The 18,393-nt window shown below is 33.1% G+C and overlaps 2 protein-coding genes across 2 annotated transcripts; both read left to right on the plus strand.

Annotated features, from left to right (window-relative positions):
- The first annotated feature begins 1,225 nt into the window (after positions 1–1,225).
- On the plus strand, positions 1,226–2,595 carry LOC120200719. The gene is made up of 3 exons (XM_039201485.1): positions 1,226–1,500; positions 1,657–1,940; positions 2,156–2,595. The coding sequence occupies exons 1-3, from the start codon at positions 1,226–1,228 to the stop codon at positions 2,593–2,595; spliced, it is 999 nt and encodes a 332-aa protein (XP_039057416.1).
- A 3,939-nt stretch (positions 2,596–6,534) lies between these two features.
- On the plus strand, positions 6,535–16,475 carry LOC120200727 (dihydroxyacetone phosphatase-like). The gene is made up of 8 exons (XM_039201492.1): positions 6,535–6,539; positions 11,242–11,348; positions 11,963–12,032; positions 12,175–12,334; positions 12,707–12,788; positions 13,723–13,939; positions 15,039–15,103; positions 16,148–16,475. Exons 2-8 carry the CDS (start codon positions 11,256–11,258, stop codon positions 16,400–16,402), a joined length of 942 nt encoding a protein of 313 aa, XP_039057423.1. The 5' UTR covers positions 6,535–6,539; positions 11,242–11,255; the 3' UTR covers positions 16,403–16,475.
- The last annotated feature ends 1,918 nt before the right edge of the window (positions 16,476–18,393 follow it).

Below are 18,393 nucleotides of genomic sequence, written 5' to 3' on the forward strand. Positions count from 1 at the left end.
TACGTGTAATGTGGTGAATCTGGGGTACTAGTTATGATGTTCCTGCCTCATCTTGATGATAGTGAGCTTTTGGAATGTTAAGGGGATTAATAACCCCCTAAAGCAGTTGAAAATGCTTAAGAGGTTGGATTCTTGTGAAGTGGATGTTATTTGTCTTATGGAGTCTAGGATTAGACGAAAAAAATTCTGCCAAATTCTCTTTTGCCCTTTCTATTGACTGGAACTTGGTTGAAACTTATGATTGTGTGGATGGGGGTAGATTGTGGATTCTTTGGGAGAAACAGCTGTCATTTTTTGTTCAAAGAAGATGTAATCAGGCCATTTGAATTATTGGAAATATTGATGGGCTTAGAACATGAATAACTGCAGTTTATGGAAGCAATAGTGGTGTTACTAGAAGAGGTCTTTGGGAGCATTTGAGGATTGTAAAGAATGATCTTGGCTCTTCCTCTTGGGTGATTGGTGGGGACTTCAATATTATTGCCAGAGCTGAGGAAAGTTCAGACTTTAAGGTTATGAGAGTGCACAAATCCTCTGACATAAAGGAGTTCCAAGACTGTTTGGAGGAGCTTGATTTAATGGACCATCCTTTTCTTGGGCCTATGTTCACATGGTCAAACAGGCAGGAATGATCTTTTTTAACTCGGAAGCTAGATAGGGTTCTGGTTAATTCTCAGTGGTTACTGGATTACCCTGAGTCTTTTGTTGAACTCAAAGCACAATGAGTCTCTGATCATTGCCTTAGGTTATTATGGACACATAAGGATGCTATGATCAAGAAACCTAGACCTTTCAAGTTTTTTAATTGTTGGGCCTCACATGATAAATTTCTGAGTACAGTTAAAGATTCATGGTAAGTGCACTGTGAAGGTTCTTCCATGTAAGTCCTTTTCAGTAAATTGCGAAGGATTAAGCCTCTCTTAAAAGAGCTTAAAAAGGAGCATTTTTCTAATATTACTGACAGAGTGAAGGGGAAATAATCTGAACTGGAGCAAATTCAGATTTTTAATCTGACTCATGTTGAGCAGAGGAGAGATGATAATGAGAAAAGAATTTATAATGAGCTTGTGAATCTGGAAGTAGCTGAATCTGAGTTCTATAGACAGAAGGCTAAGATGCATTGGTTAAATAAGGGTGATCTCAATACTAGATTCTTTCACCAGAGGATATAATCTAATAAGAAAAGAAAAGAGAATATGGTCAATATTATGACACTTTTGAAGGCATGGCTACTGAGTTAGTGAGTTTTTTCACTAACCTGATTGGTGTTGAGGACCCTTTAGTCAGGAGTAGTTCTGCTGAGGATCTAAAAGGTCTGCTAAACTATTCCTTGCCAGAAGGAGCTATTGATTTTTTAACTAGAAAGGTGAGTGATATGGAGATTAAGGAGGCCCTATTTAAGCAAGAAAAGGACAAGAGCCCAGACCCTGATGGTTATACCTCTGGATTTTTCAAGGCTGCCTGGGACATTGTAGGTACTGACTTTATTTCTGTTGTGAGGTATTTTTTCCAGTCCTCTTGTTTACTTCCTGTATTCAATTCCACTGCCATAGTTTTGGTGCCTAAATCCCTTAATGCATGCCTAGAAAAAGAATTTAAACCCATCTTTTGTTGCTCAGTAGTTTATAAAACTATCACAAGAATTCTTGTTAATAGACTAGCCCCTTTCTTCCCTGGCATGATATCCCTTAGTCAATCAGTTTTTGTCAAGGGTAGAAACATTATTGATAACACCTTGCTAGTTCAGGAAATTATTAATGGCTATTATAGGAAGAGCCTTTCACCTAGATGTGCTGTCAAAATTGATTTGCAAAAGGCTTTTGACTCTGTTAGTTGGGAATTCTTGTTGAATGTACTTGCTGCTATGAGGCTCCCTGATATTTTCTATAATTGGATTAAGGCCTGCATTACTACTCCAATGTTCTCTCTCTCTTTAAATGGTAGCTTGGTGGGGTACTTCAAAGGAGCTAGGGGGATTAGGTAAGAAGATCATTTATCTCCCTACCTATTTGTCATTACCATGAATGTTCTGACCACTCTCTTAGATGTTGCTACAAAACATGGTATCTTTAAGTTCCACCCTAAGTGTAGAAGAATATCTCTCACACACCTTTGCTTGCGGATGATCTGCTTGTTTTTTGTCATGGTTCTTTAGATGTTGTGTTGGGAGTGCAAAGCACTTTAGATAAGTTTTATGAGCATTCTGGTCTTAAACTAAATGCTCAGAAGACAGAACTGTATGATTGTGGTTTGAATATGCTTGACCTGGAGCAGATCCGATTGGCTACTGGGTTTAGGTTGGGACAACTCCCAATGAGGTATCTTAGGGTGCCTCTGGTGACCCGCAAACTCACAGGTAAAGACTGTGAAGCTCTTTTGACAAAGATTAAGGACAAGCTTAGGCATTGGTCTAACAAGAACCTGAGTTATGGTGGTATGCTCCAATTGGTTAAAACTGTATTGTTCAGCATTTTTAACTACTGGAGTAGGCAGCTGGTTTTACCCAAGGGGATCATCAGGGACATTGAATGCCTTTGTATGCGATTCTTCTGGAAGGGAAGTGATTCCCCAGCAAAAGGAGCTCGTGTGGGATGAAATCATATATGCTCCTTGAAGCTTGAGGGTGGGTTGGGTCTTAGAAACCTAGTGGTATGGAATAAAGCTTGTTGTCTGCTACTTGTAAAAATCATATTGTCTAATGAAAGCTCTCTTTGGATTGCCTGGATTAAAGAGTAATGTCTCAAAATAGCTAGCTTTTGGGATGTAGAGTGCAAAGTTCATTTCAGTTGGATCCTGAGCAAACTTCTGAGTATACGAGAGAAGGTTAGACGGTTATTCTTTCCTTATACCAACTGGAGCCTTATTAAAGGCAAATGGATCTGGGACAATATCCGGGATTGCAGTGTGAAGGTAAACTGGCACAGGCTGATCTGGTTCCTTGCTCACATCCCTAAATTCTCTTTAATCTCATGGATGGTCATTCTCGATAGGTTGCTTACTAAAGATAGGCTTGTCCGTTTTGGTTTGGCTATTGATAATGTTGTGGTTTATGTGGCTTTGGCATTGAATCTTGAGATCATCTCTTTGCTGAATGTGCTTTTGCTAGGGAAGTGTGGGATATTATTCTAACCTCCTGTGATGTTCACTATGACCTGAACAATTGGGATGATTTTTTTAATTGGCTGATTACAAATTTGAAGGGTAAATCCCTCAGATTTTGTATCCTGAAACTTTCTTGGAATGGACTGATGTATTCTATTTGGGAAGAGCATAACCATAGGCCCTTTAGGGGCTTGTCTCGATCGGTTGATGTAATTGTAAATAGTATAAAAGTGGTTGTAAGAGTCAAGTTGTGTAGATATGGTATGTCCAAGCTTGATGATGTTAATAGGCATTTATACTTGAATTGGGGTATGTCCTAGTGAGGTAATTTTGTTAGTTGTAGCAACTAGTCTGCATTTTTGGATGAAATATAACTTACTTATCCAAAAAAAACATAGGACGAAAATAGAATGAGGAATAAACATGAAGTCCATATCAGAAGAAAATGAAAATTCATTAATATCTAAAACGAAACCTTACAAATGTCCAGGGACTTAAAATATTATTATCCCCTTTCTTAAAACGCGGCCCATTCCTCTTGGCAAAACGCCGTCGTTCCTTTAAGTGGTTATATATCACTTTTAAGGGTTAAAAAACCCTATTCTCCCATTATCTCCTCTTCCTAAAAAAAGAAAAGAAAAGGGAGAGTTATGAACTCTCTCCCCAAATCCTCCCAACAGCCGCCGATCTACGACGCTTCCAACGACCGAGCGGTGGTTAGCACTTAAAATAATCCTCACAGAACCCTCTTTGCTCTCCTAAGCCAAAAACATTTCTACCCAACTGAACCCAAACCCCCAAAAGGTAAGTAGATTACCTTTGTTGACTCAAACAGGTCTCTCTACTCCGGTGAATGAAATGATGGTCTAAAGGTAAAAGTTTCTTTCGGGTTTTTTTCTTTTATTTTTTGGGTTTTGTTGGATTCGAATCTCTCTCGGTATTTTTGGGTTCGAAAATCTCTCTGGGTCTCCTCATTTTTTTCTTTTTCTCACCGAATCCCTTTTATTTATGGTTGTTTCTCTTTTCTTCATAATTGTTGGAGTTTGGTGAAGTTAGAGGAGGCCTGATGATTGAGGTAGGGCTCAGTAATAGGGTTATGGTTGAACAGGGTGTTGCTTGCATGAAATTCGGGATTAGATTGATTTTGAGTTTATTATTATTTATTTGGATTTGATTAGATTTTCTGATTTTTAATAGGGTTTTTGCCTTGTGAGGTGAACGACGACGAGAATGGTGACAGCGTGGCTCCAGCTGATGGCAGTGGCACAGCAAGGATCCCCTTGCATCCTCCCCCGAGGACGTAAACGCGGTTGCCATTGGCAACGGCAGTTCCAGAAAGAATAGCCTCGAGTGGCATTGTACTCAGAGTCTTACTGATTTCTTCAGTTTGCAGATTCAAAGTGTGCCACTCAACGATGAAAAATGAGTCCCCATCTGTCGGATCTGTATAATATCCATACTCTTTTCAACAAATCCGGCCGATATATCCAAGCACGGAAAGGCAATGCCTCCAGCACTCCATATCGCCCTCGAACGCCAAGGTGATTCCAGGAATTACTAGTGTAACGGCTCATAATTCACCTCCTCTCTGTTGAACAAAACCCAAATTAATAACAAACTTTTATGAGCCCAACGATTTCATTCACTTCACACTCACCCAGCTTACCTTGAATCTAATAAGCGCACATACAGATGTTTTGTTTTTATTTTAGGGTTTCAACATTAGTTAAATCTTTATAGGCGAATTCCACCATACATCCCCAAACTATATTCAGGTTTTGAACTTCTCTTCCAATTTCAAAACATTCTGAATAATTCATCCAACTATTACTATCATTTCAATCAGATCCTTTCTTCAATGTAGTTGTCCGCTTGAGTATTGAATGTGGTGTTTTAAATATAAGCACCAAATTTAAAATAGTATTAAATGGAAAGTTTCTTTCAATTATAATTACTTTTTAATTTCCCTCCAGCCCGATTGCTGCTATTTTAGCATTATTTTTTGGATGAATGTAAATTTGTATTGCAATCCAAGAATAAACCAAAACCACTTGTAGAGTAATCAGTCCACATTAGCTATCTAGCAGACACATTTTTGAGATTCCAATTCAGGTAGATATCCCTATTTACAATTAGAAATGTAAAAAACTTATTCCACCTGCAAAACTAACTAAAACCGACTTGATTTAAAATTGTTTGTGACTTGAGGTGATAATGATCCGAAATCGATTCAAGTCAAAACTGTTGTTGATCTAAAATCAGTTAAACTTGACAATTTTGGATATGAATCTGACTTGAGAATGACTTGAACCCGAATTGAACCTGATATTGTCATAACTAAATCCGACCTGATATGAAACCGAACCCGAGATTAACCTGATACATAACTGATATTATCTGACCTGTTATCAATCTGACTTGCTATGAACTTGATCTGTAATTGAATCAACTTGTAAATTATCTGACTTATGATTAAAAGACTTAAGGTCATTTTTGTCTTTGTAATAGACCTAATTTATCATTTTTGCCCCTATGATATTTTCACATCAATTTAGCCATCGAAGTTGTTTAATTGCATCAATGTTTAAAATATTTACTATAGGGTTTAGGGTTTAAGATGATGCAATTATACAACTTTGAGTGTTAAATTGATGCGAAAATATCATAGGGGCGAAAATGATAAATTGAGTCTACTACATGGGCAAAAGTGACCCTTAAGCCTTATTAAAATAATCTGATATTGATTCTACTTGGTATTTACTTGACTTGTAAGTTGCAATTGATGAAGTTATGAGATTATGAATTTATTATAACATAGAGTGACAAAATAATTCTACACTATTTAAGGTACATGATTAAATATGATCATTAAATTAATATGTTTACTTTTTATATTTATAAATTGTAATCTATAAATATACTCAAAAGTTCTATTAAATTAATAACTTTTTTTTCAAAGCCTAAACTTTTTTTTTTTCAATCAATCCAGGTGCCTAATGTTACAAACATTACCACTTTAGGTTCATCATCCGTAACGGCCATTAAAAAGCCCCGTTAAGAGACACATGTCACGTTCTTGCCCCACTTTAGGTTCCTCATCCGTAACAACCGTTAAAAAACTCAGTAATTTTAAAAATTTATTTTAAAAAATTTAAAATATTATTATATTTTTTAAAAATCTTAATTTTTCTAAAATTACAAAAAACCTAAATCCCTAAAATCATCTCTAAATCCCTAAAATCATCTCTAAATCCCAAACCCTAACCCTAATGTCTCTATTTCCGACCACGACCATCAACGTTTTCGTCATCCTCGCCACCTCCATTGCCAGTCGTCCTTGCCCCAACCACTGTGGCTGCCGTTGGAGCCGTGGGTATCGAGGTTGTAATAAAAGTTTTCAAAGTTTTGGGTTTTTTTTAGATTTTCAAAAGTTTTGAGTTTTTTTTAAATAAAATTATATTCTTATGTTTTTAGTTTAAATAAAAAATTAAAATAACCAAAAAGTGACATGTGTCACTTAACAGAGTTTTTTAACGACAGTTACGGTCCGGGCACCTAAATCGGTAACGTTTGACACCTGGATTGATCAGAAAAAGTTTAGGCACCTATTTGTAAAAAGCGATATAGTTTGGACACTTATTTTTATATTAAGCCAATTATTAATTATAATCATTAGATTAATAAATTTAATTATGATAATTGAATTAATAAATTTATTTTTATATATTAATTATGACCATTAGATTAGTAAATTTACTTTCTAAATTAATTATGATTATTAGATTAAATAATTATTAAAAAATTTTACAATGATTAAAATTATTAAATTAATTTTATTAGATTAAAATTAGATTATATAAAATGATTTTTAAATATCAATAAGTTTAAATCATTATTATGATGTAATAATTGATTAATAATTTAACTTAAATTATATGTATATAGACCCAAATGGATAATTATTTGATTTGTAAGTTGTAAACTTTTAATTGTCAATTAATATTATAATATGAAAATTGAAAAAATAATTCTTCATTATTTAAAGCACTGATTAATTATGATAATCAAATTAATAAATTTATTTTTATAATGTAATATATAAATACATTCAAAATTTAAATTAAATTAATAATTTATGATTTGATAAATATATTAAACAGTAACTCTTCATAATTTAAGGCACATAATTAATTATGACCATTAAATAATAAGTTTAATTATGATCATTAGATTAAAAAATTACTTTTTACATGTGTAAATCATAATAAATAAATCGTTTATATTTTTATATCACTAATAATAATAACTTTAATTTATTTTTTATTCAATTTATTTTTATTATGTGATTTATTTATTGATTATTAATTTTATTAAATTATAAATTATATTATATAAAATGGTTTTAAAATATCAATAATTGTAAACTATTATTAATGATGTAGGGAGGAAAGAGATAATAAAAAATTCTAATTTTAAAATTTCATTAAAATTTTAAAAATTATGAAATAAATAGAGAAGATAAAATGTTGTCATTTTAAAATTTTATTAAAAATTTAAAAATTAGTGGGGAAATAAATGTTTTTATTTTAAAATTTAAAAAAGTATGAGTGAAGAAAGAAGAGTAGGGGTGGACATGGGTCAGGTTAAGTCCGATATATGGGTGACTTCACCCGACTCAAATCTGACCCAATTTTTTTAGATAAAACCCAAATCCGACCCTACTCAAAATAAATATATTTATAAAAATATTATTTTTATTCAATAAAAATAGGGATCTAATTGAAAAAAATATATATAGAGGGTTATTATTACAATTATCCTTAAATATATAAGGTAAATTTATATTTTTTTGAGTCGGATATTTTTCACCCTAAACTCAAACCCGACCAACTCAAACATATTCTCTGAAAAACCGACTCAAACCCAAAATTCTTTCAAAAACCTAACTCAATCGGGAGACCGAAACCCATTAATTTCGGGTCACATGCCCATCATTAGGTATGACACTAAACGGAAGAGTTAAGGAAAAATTATACTGACATCAAACTGTGTACATGATTTTTTTGGGTAAACTACGCAAATAATCACTAATATTTGAGTAAAATTTTTCACCGTTGATGTTTCAAAAGTCATAAATCGGCCACTATCTAATATTAGTGTTTGTTACAAATTGATCACATTAACAATCGTGACTGTAGGTAACATAAGCTGACATAGTGATTTGACACTGTTTAACTATTATTTTGACCCACCCTTATCTTCCATCTCCACTCTTTCATCTCCGTACTTCTTTTTAACTCAAAACCCACCATTTTCATTAAGCTTTCTTCTTTAATCTTCATCTTCATGCTCATCTCACAACTCTCTTTGTCTCGAGCAAAGAAACCATGATGAGTCTCGATGTTTTTGTAGCCATTCATCAAAGAAACGATGGATTGTTGTCCTATGGTTTGTAGAAGATAAGCTCGTTTTTAATTGCGTAAATTACCATGAATCCTCCATTGATGAACCTGAGAAGCTCCTACAAGGCTTAGTGGCATGTGTTTGAAGTGACAGCCTAATGTTGAGAGCTCTTGAGGCATGGGGATACATGAAGGGGTCATTGAGCCAAGACTGAAAACCGATGTATTTAGCATGTTGTCGGAGTGTTCGCCATTGTTGTAGCAGTAGGTTCCATATCCTTTCTCAAACGGTTTTTGCCTCTATGCATGTGCCTTTCACAGTATTTGGAATCAATGTAAGCTTGTTTCGAGCATCTCCATTTTTTTCCCATCAGTTCTTCGACACCTCCCATGCTCCGGGTTCATTTTTCTCCCCTTGAAACGTTTCCATCCAACTACCAAACACAACAATGAAACACCATGTTAAAGCTAGAACCAAACAACAACAATTCATTACAAAAAAATGGGGGCTTTAAGTTTTTACCATGTTGAGGCTGGTAAGAGAAAAACCTGAAAGAAAATGAGGAGTACTCCAAGAAGCTTCTTTTGATGGAGAAGATGAGATCAGATGGTATAGGAATGCCAGAGACTATATACTTGAAGATTAAAGCTTGATGTTCAAGTTCTCCCCCATTGAGTTACAGCAAAAGGATGTCTGTTTCTTCCACTCATCATCATTCAAGCAAAGTTAATGAGAAACCTCGAAGTTCAATAAAAGAAAGAACTTTAACATGAAGAAGAATACTTTATTATACTACTCTGAGAGGCCTGCAATTGCAGTAGTGTAGGTATATTTATATTGAGTGGCCATTTTCAGTGCAAAAACCTTCTTAATATGGATGAAAATTGAAAACTAATGGTTCTGATTATGTTGCTGCCATGCCATGGGCTTTGTACGAGACAAAGAGAGCTGTGGGATGAGCATGAAGATGAAGTTTGAAGAAGAAAGACTAACAAAAATGGTGGGTTTTGAGTTAAAAAGAAGTATGGAGATGATAGAGTGAAGATGGAAAGAAAGTGTCATATCCCAAAAATCGAGGCTAATATTTTTGTTTTAATAATTCAAAATTTATGTTGAATTTAATTTTAAATTTTTGACTAAATTGAATGAATGTCACTTTTGGAGATGTTTTCTAAAACTCTTAGAGTTTCTAAAGGAAATTTTATAAACTCAGGAAAGTTTGAAACCTTTCACGTTATTAACCCATAAATAGATTTGAAATTTAGTTTCACTGAAACTCCGATCAATGCGTCTATTATCTCTCGTTTTAAATTAATTTAATTCCATTGCTCATTTATTTATCCTATATTTCAAAAATCATTGGTTTAGAACATTGTCTTTAAATGGGATTTCAATTATTTTCTGTCGTTTTTGCTCCCAAACTCGAACATTAATTCGTCAATTTTATTTCCCAACTTTCCACTGTCGCTACTCTGTTAATCATTCCCAACTAACTGTAAGACGATGCGATGATAAAGAGAAACACTGATTTTTCTTCCGGTTATTATATAGGTGTGTGTCTTACCGTACTACAATTGTTTTAATTCTATGTTGTTGTGATGTGTTTGAATCTTGGTGTGTCTTTGTCCAATGCTAAATATTTTTTTGATTACCTGATAGTTTGATATGATTTGTGAATTTAATTGTTCTGTGATAGTGGATGTAATAAATGTAATTCGGAAGATGCCATGAGATTATATTGACTTGTTGTATTAAGAATGTATGTTGAGCATTCGTAATATTGATTATATTGATATTTTAAATTCGGAGTATATGCAATATATTCGGATACTTGTATGCAAATATTTTTACATTCAGATTGGATTAGAATTCAGATAATCATATTTTGATGCAATGATATTAGGATGAAATTGATAGTGGAAGCTCATTTATACTTTGAATTCAGAGGTCTCTTCCTTTGTGATGGACCCATTTCGAATGATGTGAGTAGTTAGAATGGTTCGGGGAACATACTCTTCAGATAGTGTGCGGTGTATGAGTGCATTTACATCTGCATATTTGTTCATATTATGAATATAATGACTTGTATTATAATTATGCTTGTTGACTTTTCTGAATACTTTGTTTTTTCGTACATCTTAACCGCACTGAACTCTATAGCTCACTCCCTTTATTTATCTCTTTCAAATATTTTAAGATGTTAAATTAGATCGACATCTCAATGATCAGAGTCTCAGATTTAAATTATATTTTGATATAAAATATTTTTTCGATAAAATGATAATAAATGTATAAATTATTTATTATTTTAATTTAATATCTGATAAATTATTTTGAATTAAATTCTAGCCCACTTCGATGATTAATGTGACTTTTAAGATTAGGTCGTAACGTTTAGGTCGAATCTTGAGATTACAGAAAGGATTGGTCAAAATAAGGGTCAAATGATGTCAAATCAATAGTTAACACGTCATGTCAGCTTTCCATCACCCACAATAACGATTATTAATGTCAAATGATAAATTTTTAACAAATGATAATGTTAGTGACTGATTTATAACTTTTAAAACATCAATAGTAAAATTAAAAATATGCTAAAAACATTAATTATTTTAAAGAAGACAAATATATATTTTCTTTTTTAAAAAACTTTGATAAGAGATCGAAATTTCTTCGCCATATAGTGCAAGTCCTCGAGAAAACTCGGATTGAAAATATTTCAAAAACATAAGAAAGGAAACAAGAGGAAAATGATGGCCAAATGCTCTATTGCTACATCAATTGAACCTCTGTTTCAGACCTTCAATGGCCTTCAACAACTTGCCGAAAAGCGTCCTTTCAAGGTACTCAAATGGTAGTTTATTTCCCTGCTTTTCCTCCCCCAAATATCTGTTTTCAGTTCTAGTCAATCGAAGTAGCGTTTAGCTAATCAAAGGTTTAGTTTTAGCTATAATTTGTGCAACTGAATTTATTTCATATAGGTTTTTAGCCTTGACTGTAACTTCTGAATAGTTTGATTTCTCGTATTGCTTAAGGCTTTTATTTTAAATTTCAATGGAACTCATATGCTAATTGCCCTTTTCTTTTGGAGATGAAAAACAAAAAATACCCTTTGGAGGAGAAATCAAACTGGGCTTTCAAGAATTTGTAAGGTTAAAAGTTTAAACTTTCATTGTAAATTTATGCTTTGAAATCAAAAGTCTAAATTAGGAATCTTAATTATGAGGAAAGGAAAATAATCCGGTTTGGATGTCAATCAAATCTCTTAGTTTTGACATTAACTATACACTTAGAGCTAGCCACTGGCTGTTTCCATTCATTAGCGTGCTTATACGTGCGTTTCTAATTAAGTAGTGTATAAATGTAGGTAACTATGCCAGCCTTGAATTTATTTTTAGGTACTAATACATACTGTTAACACATTCGTTGCTTTTGGATACTTTGGTGTCATTTACAGGTTTGGTTGTTGGATCAATTTGGAGTCCTTCATGATGGCAAACAACCTTACCCAGGAGCAATTTCGACATGTATGTTTTCATTTGTGAGTTTTAGCATTTTGGTTATATTTTCTTTGCCAACATGCTGGATTTTTGACATGTTAGGTGAGATGCATGTTAATGCATTATCTTTCCGTTTTCCCCTAAAAGATACAATCCTTATGGCTGACAGTGGAAAAGCTGGCAAGCACTGGTGCCAAGATGGTGATCATAAGTAATTCTTCAAGACGAGCATCAATAACAATAGAGAAATTGAAGAACCTAGGCTTTGATCCTTCTCTCTTTGTGGGAGCCATCACCAGTGGAGAATTAACGCATCAGTACTTGCAAAGGTTTGCCCTTACATATCTTATTCTTATGTATGGTGAAATCTCCAACATCTATAAGACTATAACACTACTCTTTTTTTTTTTTGAATTCATTGTGCATTAGATTAGTCTGACCAAATTTCTGTACTGCAAAATACATACACCTGTTGAGTTCCATGCAATGTTCTAATATTAATAAAGGTTTCCTCTTTTACAGATTTTTATTAAAAAAAAAGAAACTAAACAACCTTTTTTTTTACTTAATATCCAATTATGTCTATGGATTTTCCACATGCACTTCCTTATGGTTATAGTATACTGCTTTTATTTGAATTTTTCCTTCCGTAAGCATGTAACATACATTTCTAGAGTTTACCTGTATTTTATTACATTCAGGAGAGACAATTCCTGGTTTGCTGCTCTTGGAAGGTCTTGCATTCATATGACCTGGAGTGACAGGGGTGCTATATCTCTTGAGGTATCCAAACTGTTTTGAGTGTTTCGTAATTGTTCCTTCTTCCTGTTTATTGTTTTACCCGAAGAGCATCCCCAGTTTAAGAAACCTCATGTAGCTTCTCTCTCCCTTCGCCCCATTTAAAGGTTGTAGTGTAAAGATGGAATATTCCTAATTCATGCTCTATTACTTTCTAATAAACATCCTATATGCCTTGTAAACTAAAAGTCTACTTTCTCACTTGAGGATATGTCTGTAATTGTCATATGCATATTATCAAATTGAATACAATAACTTGTTAGCTGCTGCAGTCCCCTAGAAGTACACATTTTTTCTATTGCTACATCTTCTCTAATTTGCTTATAATATAATCTAGCCAAAATTTCATATTTGCTTGACAATAGCCATGGGCTTTTTAATATGAAAGAGGCTTTGCAAGATGTGTAAACTATCTCAACTTTGGAATGAAATGAAAGTTTTTGTGCTACTAACTGAATGGGGAAGATTAGAAAGTTTACCTGCTTAAAGTTTAGGGTCAGAGATATTTCATTTAAACAGTTTAGGATTTATATTTGAAGAAGGTAAATAAAATCAACATAAAATCCCTAATAAATTAATTAAAAGAATGAAGATATGACCATATTGGCCATAATTGAGGCCCATTCCAGCTAATTGAAAACTGCCAAAATGCTGTTAGGTATCGAAAAGAAAATAATTACTTTATTAAGAACCTGCTCACTGTCAAAACATATTGCCATGGACTGAAGGACTTCTTTCTTGTTGAAGAACTATAACTTCAGCCGTTGGCTTTCAAAGGGGATTAGACACCTAGTCCATCCATTGATGTGCCAGTCAAACACTTTTATCATCTCCATTGCTTTACTAGTTATATTCAGACTTAATGACTTGGCAGCGTGATTGAATTAACATGTCATAGTATATCAATTTATTCTTGTAGGGTTTGGGCTTACAAGTTGTTGAGAATGTTGAAGAGGCTGATTTTATCTTGGCGCATGGCACTGAAGCCTTAGGGCTTCCTTCAGGTTTGGTACGTCCCATGAGTCTTGAGGGTCTTGAGAAGATATTGGAGTGTTGTGCAACTAAAAAGATTCCAATGGTGGTAGCTAATCCAGACTTTGTGACTGTCGAAGCTAGAGCTTTGAGTGTCATGCCTGGTAAGTTGTAAAGATTTACTCGATTGCAAAATTGGGTTGAAGAACAATAGTAATAATTTTAAATCACATTTATAGTTGCTCTATGGGAACCAAAAACAATTCATCAGTAACTGAGAAGCAGACAATTGTCTTCATCTCCTTTCAAATAGATGTTTTAGCATGTCGAAGCATATCTCCTTTTTTGTTGTGTAATGGGGATCATTCTTTCTAATTCTGTGTATGTCATTTCAGTTGTTTTTCTGATCTCCTCATTTAATTGTCTTCAGATTGTTGACACCTATTAAACGCTTATCGATTTTATACATGTAAACTTAACTTAAGCGTCTTCTTCTTTTTTTTCTTTTCTTTTTTTAATTTCATATACTGAGGAATATTTATGGTATTAAATCTGTTTGGATTGGTTTCTTGAATTTATTTTTTGTGATTCATACCAATATTTTGACGTTTATTCCTGTGAGCTTACAATTGGCTTTCTGCTTTTATTTTTAGATGAAGTTATTCTCAACAAAAAATGTATTTGATAATTAGAACATATATAAATATGATTTATTTTTCTTGCATATTACATTGAGGGTGTGCATTCACCCACTCTCATATACTACCAGGAATGTTACTTGATTTATCATCTTGTAATAATTAACCTTAGTTGAGATCCCTGTTGATTTTACTTTCAAAGGCAGTGTTAAGATTTTCAAGACTTATTTTGTCAAGGTTTTGCACTCTCCTCAAGACAGATTTTTCTGTGATCTTTCAACAATTTGTTTATCGCTTGGGTCCAGTGAAAATATGAAAGAACTTGAACTTTAATGGATGCCAAAAAATCCAAATAATTGTAAGATTTGAATCCTTAAAGCAACCTTACATCAAATTCATTTATCGTGATTCTTGTCATTTAAAATTTCGGGTCTTGACACTTTTTTAGACAATTGCTGCTCTTTCCTCAAAAAGTAATGAAAAAAATAACAGTTACATGGATTCTATGCCCCTGGATTCCTTGGTTGGGACTATTTAACTTTACAAGCATGTTGTGAAAAATGAAATTCCTTCACTGTGATGCATGAAAGATTCTTTAAAGTTAAAACATCTTGGTTTGTGTTAGGTACCTTAGCCGCCAAATATGAAAAGCTTGGTGGTGAAGTGAAATGGATGGGGAAACCAGATAAGGTGATATGATCATTTTGTTCTTTATACTTGTTACCTATTTCTTCTTTCTTAAATCCAGGGCCATTCATGATCTTGCCATTTCTTTGCTCTAGTAAACAGTCTTGCAAGTTTATTCTACCGACCATGATCATTTGTGCATAATACGTCTTCTTGCAGTTGTCATGGGATGTCTTTATCTGGTTGCTTTTCTTTCCTAATTCTTTCTTAATATATAAAAATTCATTATATTTTACCTTGTTAAACAAATTGAGCACAGTCAGAAACTGTTTGTGGGTTTGTTTAGGATTTAAAATGTATGATAACCTAGCAACCACAAGTTAGATCAATCTAGTTGATAGATCTATATTGCCAAATAATGTTTTGTCGTTTTAGCTGACTTCTTTTCTCTATGATTATTCTATTTAGGTTTATTAAGCAGATGGTTATGGTTAAGTCGTAATGTAAGTTTGAACTTAGCATCGGAAGATAACCTATTAAGCATCTAACGTGAGTGCTTTATGTTGAAATGTCAGTAGGTAGTGTAGTGTGCCACTATTTCTCCTTATATGATTATATCACTGTTTCTTTTATCTTGTATTTGGATGAACATTTCCCCTATGACTGATGCAAGAGCTTTACAATTATTTTATTTGATTAAGTTTGTCTTATTTATTTTATTAGACGTATAGACAGACACAGACAATTAGGATTATTAGTTATTTTTAGGGTTTAAATCTAAGGTTAGGATTATTAGTTATTTTTAGGGTTTAAATCTAAGGTTAGGATTATAAGTAATCTTTAGGGTTTAAATCTAAGGCTAGGATTAAAACTTTATTTGTAACCCTGGTATGAATAAGCTGTAAAATATTTACAACCTCATTATTCTTATTATTTTCTTTGAATTGATAGAATAACTAGAGGTTTTCTAAAACCCCTAGTCTTTTAGAGTTTCATCTTCGTTCCTAATTGTTTGTTCAGCCTTATTTCTTTCGATTGTTGCTGTTTCCCTTAAAGCACATCAATGGCACTGTAATTTTTATTTACACCTGTTGGTTCTTTTTTCAGATAATATATGAATCAGCCATGGCCATGGTTGGTGTGGAAGCCTCCAATACTATTGCCGTCGGTGACTCTCTTCATCACGACATTAAGGGTGCAAATGCAGCCGGAATCCAGTCAGCATTTATCACCGGAGGGATCCATGCAACTGAGCTTGGACTGGATAGTTTCGGACAAGTTGCAGATTCATCCTCTGTAAAGGCCCTTGCGTCCAAATACGATGCATATCCAACCTACGTCCTTCCAGCTTTCACATGGTAGAATTTATTCTCCCATGTTATGCAGTTTACATTTATGAACTCATTTTGGTGTAAGATTCAGAAAACGAGGCCTCTTAAATGGTTTAAAGTTCAATCTGCAATGCAAAGGGACGAACATCAGTTCCAAAGGTTCGTTCTGCAAATAAATAAGACAGCAGTGTTGCTTGATAAAGTTTTTGCTTAAACTAAAGATCTTAAATGTGATAAATTAATATGAGATGAAGTTAAAAATAGAAGTAACTTGCACGAACCAATTTACCTCAGTGATCAAAGGAATCGTTGTTGTTCCTAGAGGTTATGAGTTTAAACACCAGTGACTTCAATGACGATTGGACGTTAATTTTCAAATGTTTATATATATATAAACAGCTAAAGATATGTTTAGAAGAACTTAAGATAACAACAAATGCATAGTAAGACAACTGTTATGTCCTATTTCTATGTTAGAGACCGCAGAAATCATACACGGCAATCACTAAGACCAAATATGAAGCACCACACGATATACAAATCATGTCCTTCACCAAGACACTCGTCTCTTAAGGGTCGAGAGAAAATTTAGAAGTTAAATGATATTTTCGAACATCAAATATAGCTTTTAAATAGCACATCAGTAGATGCGTCTGCAGAACGTGTGCATGTCAATATCATTAGGACAGAGAGACTAGCATGTTAATATCATTAGGACAGAGAGACTAGCATGTTAATATCATTAGGACAGAGGGACTATTAACTGAATCATCAAATTTCTAACCAGGAGTGACTTTCATTTGAGCTATAAAAACTATAGATGTTCTATCTTAATTACTGTAAGATGTATCCTGATAGATATTTGATCAATTGAGTTCAACAAGTTTCACATATCTTTTTGATACATGAAAACAAACAAATAACATTAAGGCTATGAGTAGAAGATCCGAGTTTCAGCAGTTTGTTGGTCATGTATAACACTCGTCGTTGGATTCGGTAACGGATTGACAAGATAGATGAGCGGATCACAACGAAATAGATGTAGAATCGAATCCCTTTCGGTGTTTCAATTGATCTCGAGGAAAGCCATTGTTGGATCCATTGATGAATGTTGATGAATGGAAGCTATAGCGAAAGCACATTTCGTAATAGGTAAATAGTCATTACACAGCTTCCATATTAGGAATACTTGAATCCTATAGGGAGGTTTCAGTTTCCACAACTGCTTCTAGTGGAATTGGCACCAATTTCTATCTTTTATAATTTGAGTAGTATCTTTTATGTATTATAACATATCATATATTAACACTTGAGCTTAAATTTCTTAATGAATAAATTTAGAGATGAACAAAACTCGATTCAACTTGAAAAACCGATCTTATTGATTCGACTAAAAAAAAACTCGACTCGACTCGAAAAAATTTCAAATTTGAGTCAAGTTATAAAATACAACTTTAGTAACTCAAAAATTTTCGTAATAAGTGGATTGATTTTCAAGTTTGAGTTGAGTCTCTTGACTCTGTATGATATATGTATATAATATACGAAAAAATATGAAGAAACATATATGTATTGTATATAGTTAAAGAAAACTATTTAAATTGGAGTCAAATAATGTCATAATATTATAAATATTTACAATTAAATTTAAACAGAAACTCGAGCAACTTGACTCAACTCGAAAAAAATTTCAAGTCAAATTTGAGTTATAAAATAGGACTTGTCGACTCAAATAACTCGAATTTTTTTACCCGACTCGATCGAACACTCACCCCTAAATAAACTCAATGTTTATTCTAAGGATAAGGTATACTAGAGGTCATTGGATTATGTTTAAATGGTTATTTTAATTATTAAAATTTAAAATTATAAACATGATTTTTTGACGTTATAACAATAGCTCCATAAAATTTAATTATCATCTTGTAACAGTTCAATAAAATTTAATAATTATTTAATAATAATTTAATAATCATGAATTTTAATAACTTAAATAATTATTTAAACATAATTGTCATGTTC

The sequence above is a fragment of the Hibiscus syriacus genome, unplaced genomic scaffold (genome assembly GCF_006381635.1).
Source record: "Hibiscus syriacus cultivar Baekdansim isolate YM2019G1 unplaced genomic scaffold, ASM638163v2 tig00006507_pilon, whole genome shotgun sequence".
In the NCBI taxonomy this organism is placed as follows: domain Eukaryota; kingdom Viridiplantae; phylum Streptophyta; class Magnoliopsida; order Malvales; family Malvaceae; genus Hibiscus; species Hibiscus syriacus.